At 37.4% G+C, this 19,147-nt stretch overlaps 1 protein-coding gene across 24 annotated transcripts in view; it reads right to left on the bottom strand.

The window, feature by feature from the left end:
• The window catches only part of inpp4b (inositol polyphosphate-4-phosphatase type II B), a 405,764-nt gene that overhangs the window by 291,249 nt on the left and 95,368 nt on the right, over positions 1 to 19,147 (bottom strand). For 3 of the 24 annotated variants that reach the window (XM_087237874.1, XM_087237869.1, XM_087237892.1), the window contains exon 1: positions 6,829 to 7,510. The exons of 6 other annotated variants lie outside the window; for them this stretch is intronic. In XM_087237874.1, the coding sequence (XP_087094000.1) occupies positions 6,829 to 6,837 (9 nt within the window). In that variant the 5' untranslated portion in view covers positions 6,838 to 7,510. Of the gene's footprint in view, positions 1 to 869; positions 929 to 3,663; positions 3,791 to 5,186; positions 5,289 to 5,494; positions 5,552 to 6,828; positions 7,511 to 19,147 lie in introns of those variants that run through there. 15 more of the 24 variants (XM_087237891.1, XM_087237884.1, XM_087237890.1 and 12 more) reach the window with 10 other exon arrangements.

Here is a 19,147-nt window from a genome sequence, read left to right as displayed (position 1 = left end):
TTTACTTAAAAATGAACACAAACTTACTACTTCATTCATTTTCCTTTGGTTTAGTCCCTTTATTCATCAGGGGTCACCACAATGGAATGAACCGCCAACTTATTCAGCATATCTTTTACACAGCGGATGCCCTTCCAGCTGCAACCCAGTCCTGGCAAACGCCCATTCACACTCAGACATCTGTAGTTCATGTCTTTGAACTGTGGCGGAAACCGGAGCACCTGGAAGAAACCAGCGACCCTCTTGCTGTGAGGCGACTGTGCTACCACTGTGTCACCACTCTTTTAAGCAACTGATAAACAAGCTTTGTTTTCAATCGTCACGTCACGCATGCACAAATTATTCAAATATCAACATTCCTGTTCAACACAAAAATGTCCAGAAAACTCAGTTAAACATGTAGACATAACATTTTAGCGAATATTGCTGACATAACATATATTTTTGTGTAATCAATTCTTAGTATGTATGACAGAAGAAGTACAGTGTGCTTAACAAATGGTGTTTTTCACAGCAGATGCCCTTCCAGCTGCAACTCGGTACTGGGAAACCCATACACTCTCATATGCACACACGCACACACTATGGCCAATTTAGTTAATCCAATTCACCTATAGCGCATATGCTTGGACTGTGGGGAAAACCGGAGCACCCGGAGGAAACCCACGCCAACACGGGGAGAACATGCAAACTCCACACAGAAATGTCAACTGACCCAGCCAGGACTCAAACCAGCAACCTTCCTGCTGTGAGGCGACAGTTCTAACCACTGAGCCACCAAGTCACTTATAAATACAGTGTACTTTAATTTTCAAGCATGTTTCCATGAAGTCATAAACAGTACACACAAGAACAAATAGCTAAAATACCTTTCCAGTCTGTAATGAGTATATGTTCCTCGCATCAGTCTTTCTCCTTTTAGTAGCAGCTGAAATGTAAAAGCACAGATGTTTGATCTGAGAGTCTGTAGCACTACAAACTTAACCTTTAAGATGTACAGACTGAAAATAACGACATCAGTGAACCCTCTCGGCAAGTTGAAAGATGGACTTCTTAAGATCAAAGACAGACCCAGAGTTGTGAAAGATGCACACACGGCTAGTAACTCGCACCTGATCTCCCTTAGGTGACATCAGCCACCAACTCTGTTACTTATCACAATAAAAATCTATAAAAACAACCATAAAACATCTCCTTCATATCAGATGTTTACAAAAATAAGAAGAGCCATACAAATATCAGCTCCATCCTTCAGGGTGATTCAGCTCATCCATATCTGCCCCTTTACACATGGTTTCATCAGACACATGCAAACACATCCGAGACCAAAAATTACATACAATCATGTAGACATTGTGACGTCCTACAGATGTTCATCCTGCCGTCATTACAAGCCTATGTATAAAGCTTTGTTTTTGTGAATAAAAACGCCTTCTCAGTGTAAATGGAAGGCTGAAATTAATGTGAACAAAAACGTAAAAGGATAGTTTACCCAAAAATAAACATTCACTCTAGAGCTGCATGATATTGGAAAAATAAGAGAGTGAAATGTTTTATTTTTTCAGCAATATACTGTATAATCAATCATTCATTCATTTTTTTTTCGGCTTGGTCCCTTTATTTATCTAGGGTCGCCACAGTGTTATGAACCACCAACTTCCAGCTGCAACCCATCACTAGGAAACATCCATACACACTTATTCACACACATACACTACGGACAATTTAGCTTACCAATTCACGTAAAGCGCATGCCTTTGGACTGTGGGGGAAACCGGAGCACCCGGAGGAAACCAACACAAACACGGGGAGAACATGCAAACTCCACACAGAAATGCCAACTGACCCAGCTGAGGCTCGAACCAGCGACCTCCTTGTTGTGAGGCGATTGTGATACCCACTGCACTCTGTTTGACGTTGGACATTGACATCAGCCTGATGTTGGGTTTTCGATTTTCATTTACAAACAAAATGCTACGTCCCCGTCTTTCGGATGAGACGTTAAACCGAGGTCCTGACTCTCTGTGGTCATTAAAAATACCATGGAACTTCTCGTGAAAGAGTAGGGGTGTAACTCTGGTGTCCTGGCCAAAGTCCCTCTATCGGCCCTTACGATCATGGCCTCCTAATCATTCCCTTTCCACCATTTTGGCCCTATCACTGTCTTTCCACTCCACCAATAGCTGGTGTGTGGTGAGCGCACTGGTGCCGTTGTCCTGTGGCTGCTGTCGCATCATCCTAGTGGATGCTGCACACTGGTGGTGGTGTGGAGAGACCCCCTCATGATTGTGAAGCGCTTTGGGTGTATGGCCATACACAATAAAATCGCTATATAAATACACATTACATTACATGCCTATGGACTGTGGGGGAAACCGGAGCACCCAGAGGAAACCTACATAAACATGGGGAGAACATGCAAACTCCACACAGAAATGCCAACTGACCCTGCTGAGGCTCGAACCAGCAATCTTCTTGTTGTGAGGCGACTGTGATACCCACTCCTCTCTGTTTGACGTTGGACATTGACATCAGCCTGATGTTGGGTTCTGACACCAACTTGATTTTCATTTACAAACAAAGTGCTATGTCCCATGACGTTGGGGTTCAAGTCAATCTGACATTATGGGTGATTTCACACCAAGACATTTGTTTCGGAACCTGTCTCGTTTGCCCAGTTAGCGCAGTTCGTTTGGCATATATGAAACCACCAATCGCGCTCGGATCCACACGAAAACAATCACTCCGAGATCGCTTGAATGAGGTGGTCTCGGCTCGATTGAAACGAACTCTGGAGCAGATCGATTATAGTGAGAAAGCGATACGATCCGGTTATATTACAGTGTTTTATGGATATGTAATAGGCATACGGCTACATGAAGAGAGAATTATGAGTAGAACAGGAGGTCATTTAACAGACATCCCAAGTCTCCTGGAAGTGCATTTTCTGTGCATTTGCGGGAGACATCCGAATGCCCGCAAATGAGTGATAATCTCCTGGAAATCACGCGTCTACCTCCCGGTCCTCAAATACGTCGCGCACCCTTCTCACCGCATCCCTCCTCGCTCTTAAGACACATTGCACGCACCTTGTCAAACACCACCAAACCACCACCTCCCCTGACAGCTGAGCGGGACTCTGCAAAATTAACCCTGTAACTCTGACCAATGTGAGGAGAGTTTACTCACAAGTAACTTGTTTTAGCTATTTTGGTCCGTTTAAAAACTTTGCCGTGTTAAAGCAAACCGCACCAAGAGCAAAGAGCAACATTGTAATCATTTTAATCCCTGTTTCAGAACAACTGAATTGATTCATAGGTGTGAAAGCACCCTTAGTTTACATTCTGTGCCTGCTGGGAGGGATGTCAAAAGTATCAAGTTCGCTGTGTTTAAGAACGTGCTCAACAGCGCTCAAATGTTAGCATGCATTAAAATTTCCATACCTATTGCTACAATACTTGATACCTTTGACAACCCTAGAGGGAACTATCCCCTTTTAAAAGCAAAATAAAGCAAATACATTTTTTATCAATTAAACTATATAAAAACTGAAAAAATAGGATATTAATGAACAGAATATACAAGGAGGATATGTTTAACAATGAATATGCACCACAATAAGTTCCATATTAATAGCTCTTAGTCTAAGTGAGTAGATATTACCATTAATACAATGACTTGTCGTTCATCAACTGCAAAACTTTACGCAAGAGCCGCCATCGTTCTGTCCTTAAGTCACTCCACCACTCCATCAGTGCTTCACACCTGCGAGACGTTCATGCCACTGGAACTATACAGAACGTGATCTTCAATTAGCATAAGAATCCAGCACTCTGAATACTATTAATCACGTCTGCCAATCCTCAGCACTGCAATTACGCTTGTGCTGGTTATTTAGTGTGACTGGGATACGTCAAGCCATTAGCATAGCAGACGAGCTTGCTCTGTAATTAGTTTACGACAATGAGACTCCACAAACCTCGAAACGGATCAATTTGAGTAATGTGTAATGTCATTAAGGGAAAACACGGGTTACTACGGGAAACCCATTTGCTTGTTTTTAAAAAAGGCCTATTCATCATGGTAATTTTGTCATTGTTTCAGTTAAGGTGACATTATTTGCATCTGGCCTCCAAGCAGCACCTGTTTGACAATTAGCTCGAGAGCGTTCATTTAAACAGGAACTCGGGTCTAATGAGGAAAACTGATGAGCTTTCTGTCGCCAGTTACATCATTTGGATCATCAATAATAATATGCACAATGCTGACAAAGTGACACGGACTAAATAAAGAAAACTGAGACAACCACTGCTCCAAACTGGGGAGCAAAACAGACCTGAATGGAGAGAATATTTAGTGGTCATCTCATTAAAAAGTTGGCGGGGAGGGAAAAGCCCTTTGCCAAGACCTGTTGGCTGGTTGTGTGCTACTGGACTGCATCTATTCAGACTTGGAAATGAAAAGGATGAGCTTGTTAGCACACATGAAAACATCCACTAATGAAGAGCGGTCCGAAGGGAAACATTAAATGGATAAAGCTGAAAATCTTGCTAAATGTGGTGGAACTGAGCTGATTAAGTGATCTAAGGGTGTGTCTCAATCAACACCTTTGTTAACTAGTCAGGACACTGATCAGGGATTCAGTGTATTTTTCACAGCACTGAATATATGAGTAAAACCAAAAGCTTCTTGCAGTACTGTTTTTGTAATAAATACAAAGCAAACGCCATTTGTCTCCTCCCCTTTTTGGCTGATCTGAAAAATAGTCCAATCTGTGACTAAAAACCATAATGTGATCCGAACCATGAGATTTGTGATCCGTTACACCACTACTTCCAGTACACTGAAACATTTATTCCCTGCAAAGCTAACTATGTGCCTTTAACAGAAGTTCGGAAGTGCAAAACAATAATTATTTGAACCAAATCATCAAACATAACAACAACTGAGGCGGTTTTCTTTAAAAAAAAGTTTGTTTATTTATATTTAAATAAATTTAAAACTTTACAGTTTTATATCAAATGTTCTTACAGTATGTTTAATCCTTCAGTTCTGTTTTAAGAGTCTATGGATTATTACATGTATTATAAATAGTAATAATTAAAACACACACAGAACAATCTTAGCAAGAATTTATAATTGTTTATTGGTTAAAATGTTCGCTGCTATATGAAACAATTTCTTGCCCTAAGATGGGCTGCGGCTGGAAGGGCATCCGCTGCGTAAAAACATGCTGCATAAGTTGGTGGTCCATTCCGCTGTGGCGACCCCCCGGATTAATAAATGGACTAAGCCGAAAAGAAAATGAATGAATGAATGAATAAATGAATGAATTAAACAATTTCCTTATTCAGCTATAATGTACTTTTAAAAACTTAATAAATGTAATATAAGGAAAATATTAGATCTGCTGTTGTGTATTCGTTTTGATGTTGTACAATGATTATTTTCTCATGTCACACTGCTAGTGATCCAAGCTCATCGCTGTCCTTACCAGAGCCCAAATTCATGTGCATGACATGACGCTACTGATCCATGACCTAGGAGGGAGCTGATTGAGACATAAGTCAGGTCATGACCTGGATTTTACACCAGTTTACAAGCTCTTGACTTGATTCACATTCTGTATAAATTGGTTTGAATCTGCGTTTGGTTCACATGAGAAGAGCACAAGTTCTGGCATAAAGCATCAGTCTAGTGTTGAAAGAGTGAGAGGTAAGATTAAAGATATGACAAGTGTGCTGTAATTTTGTCATCAAATTTCACCAATTTGTATTGAAAATAGGGTCTCATTTACATTCTTTTGCTATTCCTATCTGAAAATGGCGAGACAAGAAACATTTAGGCCCAGTTTCACAAACAGGGCTTAGATTAAGCCAGGACTAGGCCTTAGTTAAATTAGGCTATTTAAGACACATTTATAAAAATGGCCTTAGAAAAATATTACTGGTGTGCACCTGGAGACAAAAAAAATTACACTGACTTATTTAAAGACATCTCACCACAAGTTGAGACAGCTCAAACATGCAATTTAATCTTGACTAGCCTTAAACCTTGTTTGTGAAACCAGGGGTTAGAGTTTTTGACAAATAAAACACAAAAGTTTGTATAAAAGTAAATTAAAAAAAAAAAAACTTAAAATAATTACTTCCCACCTAGAATTAGACCTTTATAGATTGCACCTTATTGTTAAAAACAGAGTTACATGTTTGTTTTTGTGTATATACTGTATATCAGATACAGTACATTTTCTCACAAGTAATTTCACTAACTATTACAGCTGGTACAATAATATTAAAGGTTAAAATTAACAATAGAGTGCAAGTATTATTTATAATAAGACATATTAATCAACAAGTAAATAAAACACCCAAACTGCACATAAATATAGCTTTCTAATGATATAATTATGCTCTGCCTCAATTTGTTGTTGCAATATAAAGCATTTTAAACATGATTTATGACAGATTCATTCCAATATATGTTTCAGTAAGTTATCTAAGTTACTAAGATTATACCTGTTACTTGTTATTATGTTCAATTTAAACATGTTTTATGACAGATAAATGTCTACATACATGAAAACATGACTTACAGACAAAGTTATATTATTATGTACATTATATTTAGCAAAAGCTATGAAGATTAACGTAGCTACAGTTAAAGTAAATTAACAAGTAGACGCTAAGTTAAATGTCTTTCCTGAGGTAACGTTACATGTAATTGTTTACAATACATGTTTGACGTCTTTTCGCGATTCAAACGATGATAAAGCAATTCAATGTCATACATTACATTTCAATAAGTTTAAATCTTATTTTAACATACCTTTTCCATCTTCTTTTGTTAATTTCGTGCTTTATAACTAGCACACTGAAAGAGAAAGTCCACTGAGGCGCTCAGTCAGTCAATCCTGCCGTAGTGCCGTTAACTTAAGTCTGTCACGTCATATTAAAGCGCGCCAAAGCGCATCTAATAATGTGAATCGACAATACATCCATAAACCCAACACAACACTAAAATATCGACATTCATATCTATGTTCTACTGAAATAGCTCTATTAGGCTAGCCCAACCTTTTGACTTGGACAACAAAAGACCGAAGTGTTTCAGCTCTCTTTTAAAAGACTTTGAAAACGCGAGTGCTGTTAAATCAAGTGGCTCACGAAGGCACTGACCTTGCTAAAATGTTAATTATGAGAAAATTACTATGGCGGAGACGGGGGAACCTTTATCCGCAGCTTTTCTGAACCATCGTCTTTAATCAGGTGTTCCCGTTGGCCGAGAGCCTCGTCTGCGCCTTGACATCCGTTTTGGGGATTTTTCAGGTTGAAGGGGTTTTACTGTCTCGTAATTGCACAGCTTTTGATTGCAAATAGGTGTAAAATTATATGTTTACCTTAATTGCCTATTAACCGTCCAGTCCCAGTGATAAAACTCGACGCAAGCACAAAGTTTAGTGAGATGTTCAGCACGCAACGCTTTCGGCTTTTTACGAGCGATCCTGATCACATTGGGGGAGATCCGGGAAAACAAACACTGCGACAGCAATAGCAGCCAAAGACCTTTACATCTTTATACATATCAGACCTGTGCTTATGATGTTTCACCTGGAAAAAGAAAATGAAAAATATATAATATAATATAATATAATATAATATAATATAATATAATATAATATAATATAATATAATATAATATAATATAATAAATATACTTAATATAATATAATATAATAAATATAATTAATTTAATATAATATAATAATATACTTAATATAATATAATAAATATAATTAATATAATATAATATAATAAATATACTTAATATAATATAATAAATATACCTAATATAATATAATAAATATAATATAATATAATATATTATAATATAATAAATATACTTAATATAATATAATATAATTAATATCATATAATATAATAAATATACTTAATATAATATAATAAATATAATTAATATCATATAATATAATAAATATACTTAATATCATATAATATAATAAATATACTTAATATAATATAATAAATATACTTAATATAATATAATATAACAAATATACTTAATATAATATAATAAATATAATATAACAAATATACTTAACATAATATAATGAATATAATTAATATAATATAATATAATAAATATACTTAATATAATATAATATAATAAATATAATTAATATAATATAATATAACAAATATACTTAATATAATATAATAAATATACCTAATATAATATAAGTATACTTAATATAATATAATATAATAAATATAATTAATATAATATAATATAACAAATATACTTAATATAATATAATTAATATAATTAATATAATATAATATAATATAATAAATATACTTAATAAAATAAAATAAAATAAAATAAAATAAAATATAATATAATATAATATAATATAATATAGGCAGAAAGGTGGCGCAGTGAGTAGTGCTCTCGCCTCACAGCAAGAATGTCGCTGGTTCGAGCCTCAGCTGAGTCAGTTGGCATTTCTATGTGGAGTTTGCATGTTCTCCCCTTATTTGTGGGAGTTTCCTTTGGGTACTCCGGTTTCCAGTCCAAAGACATGCACTAGGCTAATTGAATAAACTAAATTGTCCGTAGTGTATGTGTGTGAAATGAGTTTGTTTGGGTGTTTTCCAGTGATAGGTTGCAGCTGGAAGGGCATTCGCTGTTTAAACATATGCTGGATAAGTTGGTGGTTCATTGCACTGTGGCGACCCCAGAGGAAGCTGAAAAGAAAATGAATAATATAATGCTCAAAAAATAAAAGGAACACTTGGAGTTACATTGTGTTGTTTAAGAGTTCCCTTTACTTTTTAGAGCAGTGTTTCTCAACAACGTTCCAGGAGAACCACCAGCTCTGCACATTTCCTTGTCCCCTTAACCAAATGCACCAGATTTAGATCATCAGCTCATTAGCAGAGTCTAAAAGCCTTAAATGAATGTAACAGACAAAGGAGACATCCAAAACATGCAGTATTGGTGGTCCTCCAGGAACGTGGTTGAGAAACACTGTATACACAACAGTATAGTAGTACCATACTGTAGTATTTAAGTATTTATGAATGTATTCAAGTATTTGAATTAATCTGTTATGGTAATTCTAGTGTCTGTGGAAAAATACAAAATCTACAATATTTATATTTATAAACAAAGTACTATACTGTACTGTAGCAAAACCAAAAGTAAATCTTCAGTATATTTATAACATTTCATCATTTCAGTTTAGTTAATATATAGTATTCTGCTACATTCATTGCCAAATACTTGTAAATACTAGCTTTATAGGCTTACTCACTTAAAAGTTGAATTAATAATAACCCAGCATGTGGGTTGTTTTAGCACAGACCTGTTGTAGGGTTATTTGAACCAAATCCATTGGCTTGTAAAGGTCAACCTAACAAATTTGAATAATAACCCAACTAGGTGAGTTGTTGTTTGGCGATTCATTCCTCTGATAAAAACAGAGTCTGAGCCTAAGGAAAATGAACGAATGAATGAATGAATGAACGAATGAATGAATGAATAAATGAATGAAGATGAGTTGTTATGGATGTGATCCAGTAAACGTTCATATTAACCCAACATAGTGACCTAATATTTTTAACCCTGTGTTATGGTTAACCCAAAGGTTTTTGAGTGTGTCCATATAGGTCTACATACTTTATAATACATTTATGGTTCAAAACAAACCTTTTGTATTCACATTTGAAGTTTTACATGCAGTACAGATATGTACATTGATTCCTGGTCTGCAAATCTGAGACGCATTTATTTTTTATAACATCATTCTGCATTCTTGTGGTTTAAGTGGAAGCAACAGCAGGCTCTAAGTTCAAGGTGTGCATGGTGAAAAAAAAATCCCAAGGAAAAATCATCTGCTGAATACACAAGTCTGCATTTATATTGTCTTTATTAATAATTCATAATCCACATATAATCCAAGTTTAAATAAATAAATCATATATATATATATATATATATATATATATATATATATATATATATATATATATATATATATATATATATATATATATACAGTATATGGTGGCTCAGTGGTTAGCACTGTCACCTCACAGCAAAAAGGTCGCTGGTTGGAGTCCTGGCTGGGTCAGTTGGCATTTCTATGTGGAGTTTGCATGTTCTCCCCGTGTTTATGTGGGTCTCCCCGTGTGACATGCACTATAGGTATACTGAATAAACTAAATTGGCTGTAGTGTATGAAATGTGAGTATATATGGGTGTTTTCCAGTACTGGGTTGCAGCTAGAAGAACATCCACTGTGTAAAACAATGCTGGATAAGTTGGCGGTTAATTTTGCTGTTGTGACCCCAGATAAAGGGACTAAGCCAAAGAAAATGAATATATATATATATATATATATATATATATATATATATATATATATATATATATATATATATATATATATATATGTATGTTTATAACCATTGTTGCATTTTCATCAAATTCAAAGTTTAAATAATCTAGTTATCCAAAAAGCTAAAGTTAAAATAAATAAATAATTCACATCCTTTTTACTGCATGAAACTGTTAAATCAGAAACAAAAACCTAACGCTTCATAACGAACACAAAAATGTAAATAAATCAAACAAAAAAAAAATACAACACATTTTTCATGCGATTTTCAGAATTTCAAAATTTCAACCTTAATTAAACTAATACATAAAAATCACATTCATATTTATTCCAGCTTCTTGTAAGCATATTTTTGACATACAGACGGAGCTTCATTAGAGTGAGCTGCTCCTTCCTGCCTGTTACTAAGCAACAAGTGTGATGCTAACGTTGACCACCTGCTGAATATTGACAGTGTAAATGAGTGTTTGTGGACGAGGAAAACGAATGTGACTCGACCACCCGCTGCAGCCCTTCAACACCATGCAAACATCTACAGGCATTCGCCACTCGCATACTGACACTGTTCATTTCAGCCAAGCATATTCATGAATGAGTGGAGTAATGATCACAGTACTAATCTGATCTATTTATAGGGTCGCATTCATAATTCATAAAAGCGAGAGACACTTGTGTCTGCTTGCTCTGCTGAAACTACTATTTAGATATGTTGGCTGAATATATTTACCTCATGAGTAGAGGATGACTGCTGGAGTTGATGTATATGATACACTCAGTCTATTCTGTTGTGTAGTTTTGTGTTAGTGTGCACATGTATGTTTGTGTTTTAATTATTATTATCATTAGTACATGTACTCATCTACAGATTTTAAAACAAAACTGAAGGACTAAACATTTTCCAGAGTGCTGTTTAACTGAGCATGGGCAAAACAAAAAATAGTCAATTTTGATTTCATTCAGACTTTAACACAAAAACATTATGAAATACATTTATTTTTGGAATTAAAAAGTAACACATTTTGAATAAAAAAAAATACTTTTATTCAAAAAGGATGCATTAAATTATTAAGATTTACTAAATATACTTTATACTTCAAATATACAGTAATTTTCACAATGCTTCTTTAAAATACAGTAACATACTGCCTAACTACCCAACAGTAAAATACAATTCATGTTACAGTTCAGTTTGCCAGTAACTTACTGTAAATCAATTACCGCAAAAATACCGTATTGACATTTACAGCACAATTTATCTTGCTATATGTGTATTTACAGTATTGTATATCTTTACTGTAAAATATACAGTAATCTTTACATAGCTTCTTTAAAATACAGTAGTATACTGCATAACTACCCTACAGTAAAATATAGTTCATGTTACAGTTCAGATTGACAGTAACTTACTGTAAATCAATTACAGCAAAATACCGTATTTTCATTTACAGCACCATTTATCTTGCTGTATACAGTAAATATTTACAGAATTGTATGCACTGCGTGTTTTCACTTTAAAATATACAGTAATTTTCACAATGCATCTTTAAAATACAGTAACATACTGCATAACTACCCTACAGTAAAATACAGTTTGCAGGGCTCGAAATTAACCTTTTTGATTGGTAGCACCGGTGCTCCTAACTTTAAAAATTTAGGCGCATCAGCCAAAATTTAGTCGCACCCACCAATTATGAGCACCGTTACTACAAGTTTTATACAAACATATTTATTGTATTTGAAATCAACACTAAACAAACTAACAAGCAAAAAAAATATATATATATATATATATATATATATATATATATATATATATATATATATATATATATATATATATATAAATGCAAGCTTGAGGAAAATATGTCTCAACGAAATCCCGTTATCACAATAAAATATATTTTTATAACAGAACTGAGTGAGCAAAAGATACACGGAGCGCTCACCGGCCCTGCACGCACTGCTTAAATGAATCTGTTAACGGTATAACTCTGCTGTTCTCACAAGTGCTGTCTAATATTGCACTAATGCTTTTGACACATATTGTAGCTTATTATATGCATACATGTTAATAGCAATACCGGTTTATTTTTATGAGTAGCAATATTAGTTTACTCAATGCAAGCCCGTTCGCGATGGTTTACGTGGTGTTCAATTTGACATATAGCTGTCCCTTGCATGGCGGACAGCATCTGGCGATTATATGAAGGATTAAACAGAAGCTCTCGTGCTAGATGTGGCAAACAGTTACCTGAAAACTCCATCCCACAGACTTTACATAGCGGACTTGAAGCCAATGGAAGTCTTCTACTCTTGGAAAAGTGTAGATAGTGGATTAACATTTAGCACATGATCACTACTAAGATGTTTCAGTATTTATAACTTTAGATGTCATGGTTTCTAAAACAAAATCTGTCAGTGTTATCTTTATTCTCCTCTTCAGCGCTTTACAATTTTTCGCGGTAGTTGCTCTCTCTGTCATCCCAAGCCAGAAGCGCTGACTGAGTGATTGACAGCTGATATTAACCAATCATTCGCGTTCAGTGCTAGAGCAGTGGGCCAATAAGAAGAGCGTGAAGGCGGGGCAAGCATTACGGACTTGGATTTGTTTACTGCAGCAAGTTGACATGACAACTGTTTTAAACCATTCCTGAGCGCTGCGTTTCACGTTTCAAGTGCAGAGATGCATTCTGCGTGAATGTCTCCCGAATCCGCGCATGTGGTGAACATTTTACAGTAAAAACTGGTCGCACATAACAATTTTAAGCACTCGCAGAAATGCTCCCAAATATATTTTAAGGTCGCATAGATAAAATTTCGGGCGCATATGCGACCAAAATGGTCGCAATTTCGAGCCCTGGTTTGTGACAGTTCAGTTCACCAGTAACTTACTGTAAATCAATTTCAGCAAAAATACCATATTTTCATTAACAGCACCATTTATCTTGCTGTATATGTATTTACAGAATAGTATTTAATGCATATCTTTACTGTAAAATTTACAGTAATTTTCACAATGTATCTCTAAAACACATTAACATCCTGCATAACTGCCCTACAGTAAAATACAGTTACAGTTCAGTTCACCAGTAACTTACTGTAAATCAATTACTGCAAAAATACCGTATTGGCATTTATAGCACCATTTATCTTGCTGTATATGCATTTACAATATTGTATACCTTTACTGTAAAATATACAGTAATTTTTACAATGCTTCTTTAAAATACAGTAACATACCGCATAACTACTCTACAGTAACATACAGTTACAGTTCAGTTCACCAGTAACTTACTGTAAATTAATTACAGTAAAAATACTGTATTTTCATTTACAGCACCATTTACCTTGCTGTGTATTATGTTTTACAGTATTGGATATATTTACTGTAAAAATATCCAGTCATTTTCACAATGCAACTTTAAAATACAGTAACATACTGCATAACTACCCTACAGTAAAACAGTTCAGTTCATATTAATTTACAACAGTCGTTAACAGTGCAATCTTTGAGCTTGAAGGAACTAACACTTCATAATATACACAAGCATCACTTAATAAGCACAATAGCATTATTAAATGAATAATATAGACTCCTAGTTCCTTAGTCCGTCCACCCTTAAACCACATAAACCGAACCACACAGCTAACATACACAAGTTCACAGCGAACTCAGAGCTTTTATGACTAGCGCGTCGATCTCAGCACTTCCAGAGAAAGGCTGAAAGGCGGCAAACACCGATGTAATTACTGCTGCTGGAGGTGTATAAACACAGCTCCATCTCTGAGAAGGCTTCTATGAATCCGGGTAATTAAAGTGGCCCTGCTGCTTTTATTCAATCAGCGAGATGCCACTGCGACTTTCACAGGCGCCGATCAGAGGGGAAGGAGAGTTGGCCTTCACTTGTAAACGCTGATGTGAAACAGCGCCGATGTAATTGGATGATGCTCGCAAATGGCGCTCGGCGCTGACCATAATACTGACCTATCGTTTGATTGCAGGCAGGCTCATTTATTAAAAGAGCCAAAAGACGCGGGAGAGGTGATTCTAGGAGAGAGAGACGCTAATCAAATATCTTGATGGATTCCTGGTGACGAAATAAATAAATTAAAATCTCTTATTTGCTCAGCTCATAATCGCGAGCGTTTGCAGCAAATTACATTTCGGTGTGGGTGTGAGATAATGGACTGTCAGGGACATAAAACGGAGGCCTGAAAGTGTTTTGACCCCGTCCTGCTCTGATTTAAGGAATAGTTTGTCATCTGAATGGTACGTTAATGGTAATTAGAAATGCTTCTTGATCATCAAATCGTCATCGGCTAGAGTGATGATGCTGATGGGATTACATTACAGTATTTTACAGTTATTTACACTGGCTGAGAGAGGTCAAACATGCATGCAAGTTAAAGGAACGCTCCACTTTAAAAGAAAAATAGGCCCTTTTCACAGCTTCCTTAGAGTTAATTGTTGAGTTTTTCCATTTTTAAATCCATTCAGCCAACCTCTGGGTCTGGCGGGGGCACTTTTAGCTTAGCTTAGCATAAATCATTGAATCGGATTAGACCATTAGCATCCCAAACAAAAACGTCAAAAAACCTTTGATCATTTTTGTGAAGTTTATTTATAAACAAATTTCCAAGGATCACATGCTTATGATTGTTCTCAGCTGTTCCAGCATCAGCTCATGATGGATTATCCAATCAGATGATTCCTAACTCACTATAAATAAACAGAGTTTTCTTATTTCAATATCTTCGTGTTGAATCTTCGTGTATTTGTATTTCCTCCCATAGTCCAAATAATACGCACCCTAAGTCATCCATATCCGTCACTTAGCTACAAATAGGCAGGGGGGATTCATCGAGATCTACCTGAGCTCAACCTCCCCTCTCGCCCTGCAAATGGGAGGGAGCCCAAGGCTCGAGGATCTCATAAGCTCAGGGCTCTCCCGGGACAGCACGCCAAACAAGCTTTATAATCAATCATCAGCTAAGTGTGAACTCTTGAACTATTAAAAGCGTGACACTTCTGCAGTTACATTGTGTATTAAGACTGACAAATAAAATGAAGTGGCTTTTTTTGCATCTCCTGAAGAGTCTGGGAAGAGGGGTTTGTGTGTTGTTATTCATTCATCCATTCATTTGGCGTAGTCACTAGTTTGTCAGGGGTCTCCACAGCGGAATGAACCACCAGCTTATCCAGCATGCTGTATGTTATATGCAGCGGATGCCCTTCCAGCAACAACCCAGTACTGGGAAACAACCATACACACAGCACTCAAACACTACGACTAATTTAGTTTATCCAATTCCCCTACTGCATGTCTTTGGGCTGCAGGGGAACCAGAGCACTCAGAGGAAACCCATGCCAAAGGGAGAACATGCAAACTCTACAAAGAAATGTCACCTGGTCCATCTGGGGCCTGATTCAGCAACCTTATTGCTGTGAGGTGACAGTGCTAACCACTTCGCCACCGTGCTGGCCAATAGACAAACCCAATGGGTTAATTTCATTAATTAAATTTAAGTGAAGTTTATTTATAAACTTATTTCAAAAGGATCACATGCTTATGATTGCTTGCAGCTGGTCCCATCAGTCAGACGATTCCTAAGGCACGATAAATACCCTAAGTTCCACATAACAGCCATCTTCATTTTAAAGAATACCCCCTTCCACCCCTACTCCTCCTCCTTTTCTGGGTGGCATGGCAGCCCAGTGGTTAGCACTGTTGCCTCACAGCAAGAACGTCACTGGTTTTAGTCCTTACCAAGCCAGTCGATGTTTCTGTGCGCAGTTTACATGTTCTCCCCATGCTCACGTGGGTTTCCCCCTGGTTCGCCGGTTTCCTCCCACCGTCCAAAAATATTAAACTTAAGTAAACTGAATAATCCGGCACCACAGACATGCTCCTAGTAAGTAGTTATCTCTTAAGAGCAATCACTATCTGTTCATTAGCTACTACGGCAGGAGAGTTCTTGAGACCTACCTAAGCTCAAACTCCCCTCTTGCCTTGCAAACGGGAGGGAGCCCCGGGCTCGAGGATCTTATGAGCCCAGTGCTCTCTCCTGGGACACCATGCCAAACAAGCATTATAATCAATCATCAGCTAAGTGTAAACTCTTGAAATAAGACTTTTTAGCCTAATGGTTGGGTTCGTCCATGACCTAACTTTGGGTTACAACAACCCAGCATTTTTTACAGTGTAATTTACAATGCAATGACTAACAGCTGACTAGCCACCGTTGTGTGTTATGCCATGTTTTAATTTGCCCCTTTGTTTTGCAGTCACCAGATATATTGTGTATCGTTGCGTACGTGAGATACCTTTTGTAATCTCTTGAAAAAAAAAGAGCCTTGCAAGACCACATATTTAATGATTTGTAAGCTACATGCCCCATCTATTATTGAGAGAATGCATAGACATGGTTTTCTACAAGGACGTCAAACCAGCTTGCTGATGAAATTGCGAAATCTATCAGATTTGCTCTATACAAGCAGTGCCGCATACACTTTGCCCTTGTTAACAGCTTGTTGGAGCAATAGGCCACCGGTCTACCTGTGAAGTGTTTTGATAGACTAACGTCATGCAGAAGGCGCGTTTCCTTCAGCGAATACAAATGCTGCCGAGAGTTCCCTTGATCCCTTTTTCACAGTCATTTATAAGTAAATGGGCCTTGTGGAAGAAAGTGAATATGAAAAGGAATTGCAAAAGATCCCCTCTGGGTCTCGCCCAAGTAATGTAATATCTATTCATGAAAAGAGGATAAGCATCTGATAGGGGCAATCAAGAAGAGTCAGATTGGAGCCATGACTTTTCTGCAAGAACACGCGATTGGATGCAATCTTCGGCTTCCTGTTCTGCTCGACGGCTTTCAGAATAGGAATGAGTCACGCGTGCGTTGTGCCGTGTCTTTATCCAGAAGCTTTATGAGAGTCCGGCTCTCCGGCAGTCATACAGAATGAGGTCGCGGCGGTGTGTTCATCACTAATGCATTGCCCGAGGGGGCCGATCGGCAAACCCTGTACATCTGCATACATTAACACGTGCTGTCCCTGATAAATAGCAAAAAACCGGCGTTGGCGTATCCAGTCCTGAATGAATTCTTGCAAGCTTTCAGTGCAGAGCACATAACAATTCGTAAACCAGCTCCTTGTGTGTGTGTTGCACTCGGGTTATAAATACCTCGGCTTTGCTCTCTGGCCTCTCATCGGTACTTGTTAATCAGCCAGGACCTGCTGGGGTCATTCAATTGAGTTGTGAACATAATGAGAACTTCATCATCGGCTGCGGAGTGCAGTTGGCTGAAGCTTGTCCTCGGGGGAGGTGTGATATTTGTAATAATTATTTGCGTGCGTGTCAGTATGCATATGCTGTTGTGTAGGCCAGAGTTCTCGCTAATGCGGCGAATCCCTGGAAATCCACCAGAGATTTGTTAGTTGTTGTAGTGCAGTGATGCCACTGGTGAAGGTGTGTTTCTTTTGTTATTTTCAATTCAAAGCTTTCACAACGTGGATTGTGTCAAAGCAGCTTCACATAGAAGATTATAGTGAATTGAAAGTGTCAGTTCAGTTTTCAGAGTTTAAGTTCAGTTCTGCCAGAAAGACTCTAGGAGGCAGATAAACGTTTGAACATTTATTGTGAATTGTTTGCATGAATGCGAGTTCGTTACGGTCCTTTTATAAAGTTCTTTGGTATAAGCCCCGTCTATAGTGCAGAACTCTGGATGAGCTGGCAGATCCTGCCTGAAGATGAAGGCAGGGCGAAGCCAACCCCCTGAGTGAAGACGAGGCCGACCTGGTGGTGGTGGTGATGGAGAGGATGGAGGGAAACTTCCGCAACGTCACCTGAATACATCGAAACAGATTGTTTAGATGAGCTTATATACATGGCTTCCTTTGTTGTTATAGGCTGACGAAATAATTATTATGAATGACGTGACATCTCAGTCTTCCTGGTAGAACTATAGCTAAAGCTTTCATTTCAGTTTAGTTCAGTTCAGTGTGGTTTATTATTTGCTTCTGAAGAGCAAATCCATCGATGCACAGCTCTACAAGTCCCGAACTATGCAAGCCAGTGGCGACAACAATTGGCGAAAGTGTAGGATAAAAACCTTGAGAGAAACCAGGTTCAGTCGGGCACGACCAATTCTCTTATGGCCAAACATCTTGGCTGATGTCTAGGTGCCGGAGGCTGGAGAACGCTGGACATCAGCGAAGACTCGGCTGTCCCTGGAGTCTCACAGGAATCAGACGCATGCTCTATAATCCTCCATGTCCACCATCCAGAATCTGGGATTGTGGAAACTTTGGGAACATCTCTTCACAGGTCTTGGATCGCATTAGTGGCACTGCATAGTCTCTGAGGGCCTCGGGATGAGTATCCTCAGGTGGAAATAGAGACTAAAGTATATCATAGTGTATATAAACAAGATGTGTGGAGAACATTCATGTATCATGTGATGCATTGATTGTACGCTTTACTAAAAAGATAGGTCTTTAGTCTAGTTTTGACCTGCGAGAGTGTGTCTGAGTTATTATCAGGACGGCTATTCTAGAGTTAAGGAGCCATAAATGAGAAGGCTCGACCTCTTTTACTTAACTTTGCTATTCTAGGTACCACCAGAAGCCCTGAGTTTTGAGATCTTAAAGAGCAGGTTGAATTGTAGCGAGACAGGAGGTTGGCAATATAAACAGGAGCTAGATTATTTCAGGCTTCATAAGCA

This window comes from Danio rerio, chromosome 1 (assembly GCF_052040795.2).
Source record: "Danio rerio strain M-AB ecotype USA chromosome 1, GRCz13ab, whole genome shotgun sequence".
In the NCBI taxonomy this organism is placed as follows: domain Eukaryota; kingdom Metazoa; phylum Chordata; class Actinopteri; order Cypriniformes; family Danionidae; genus Danio; species Danio rerio.
The sequence above is the reverse complement of the archived record's forward strand: the minus strand, read 5'-3'. Positions and strand labels throughout refer to the sequence as shown.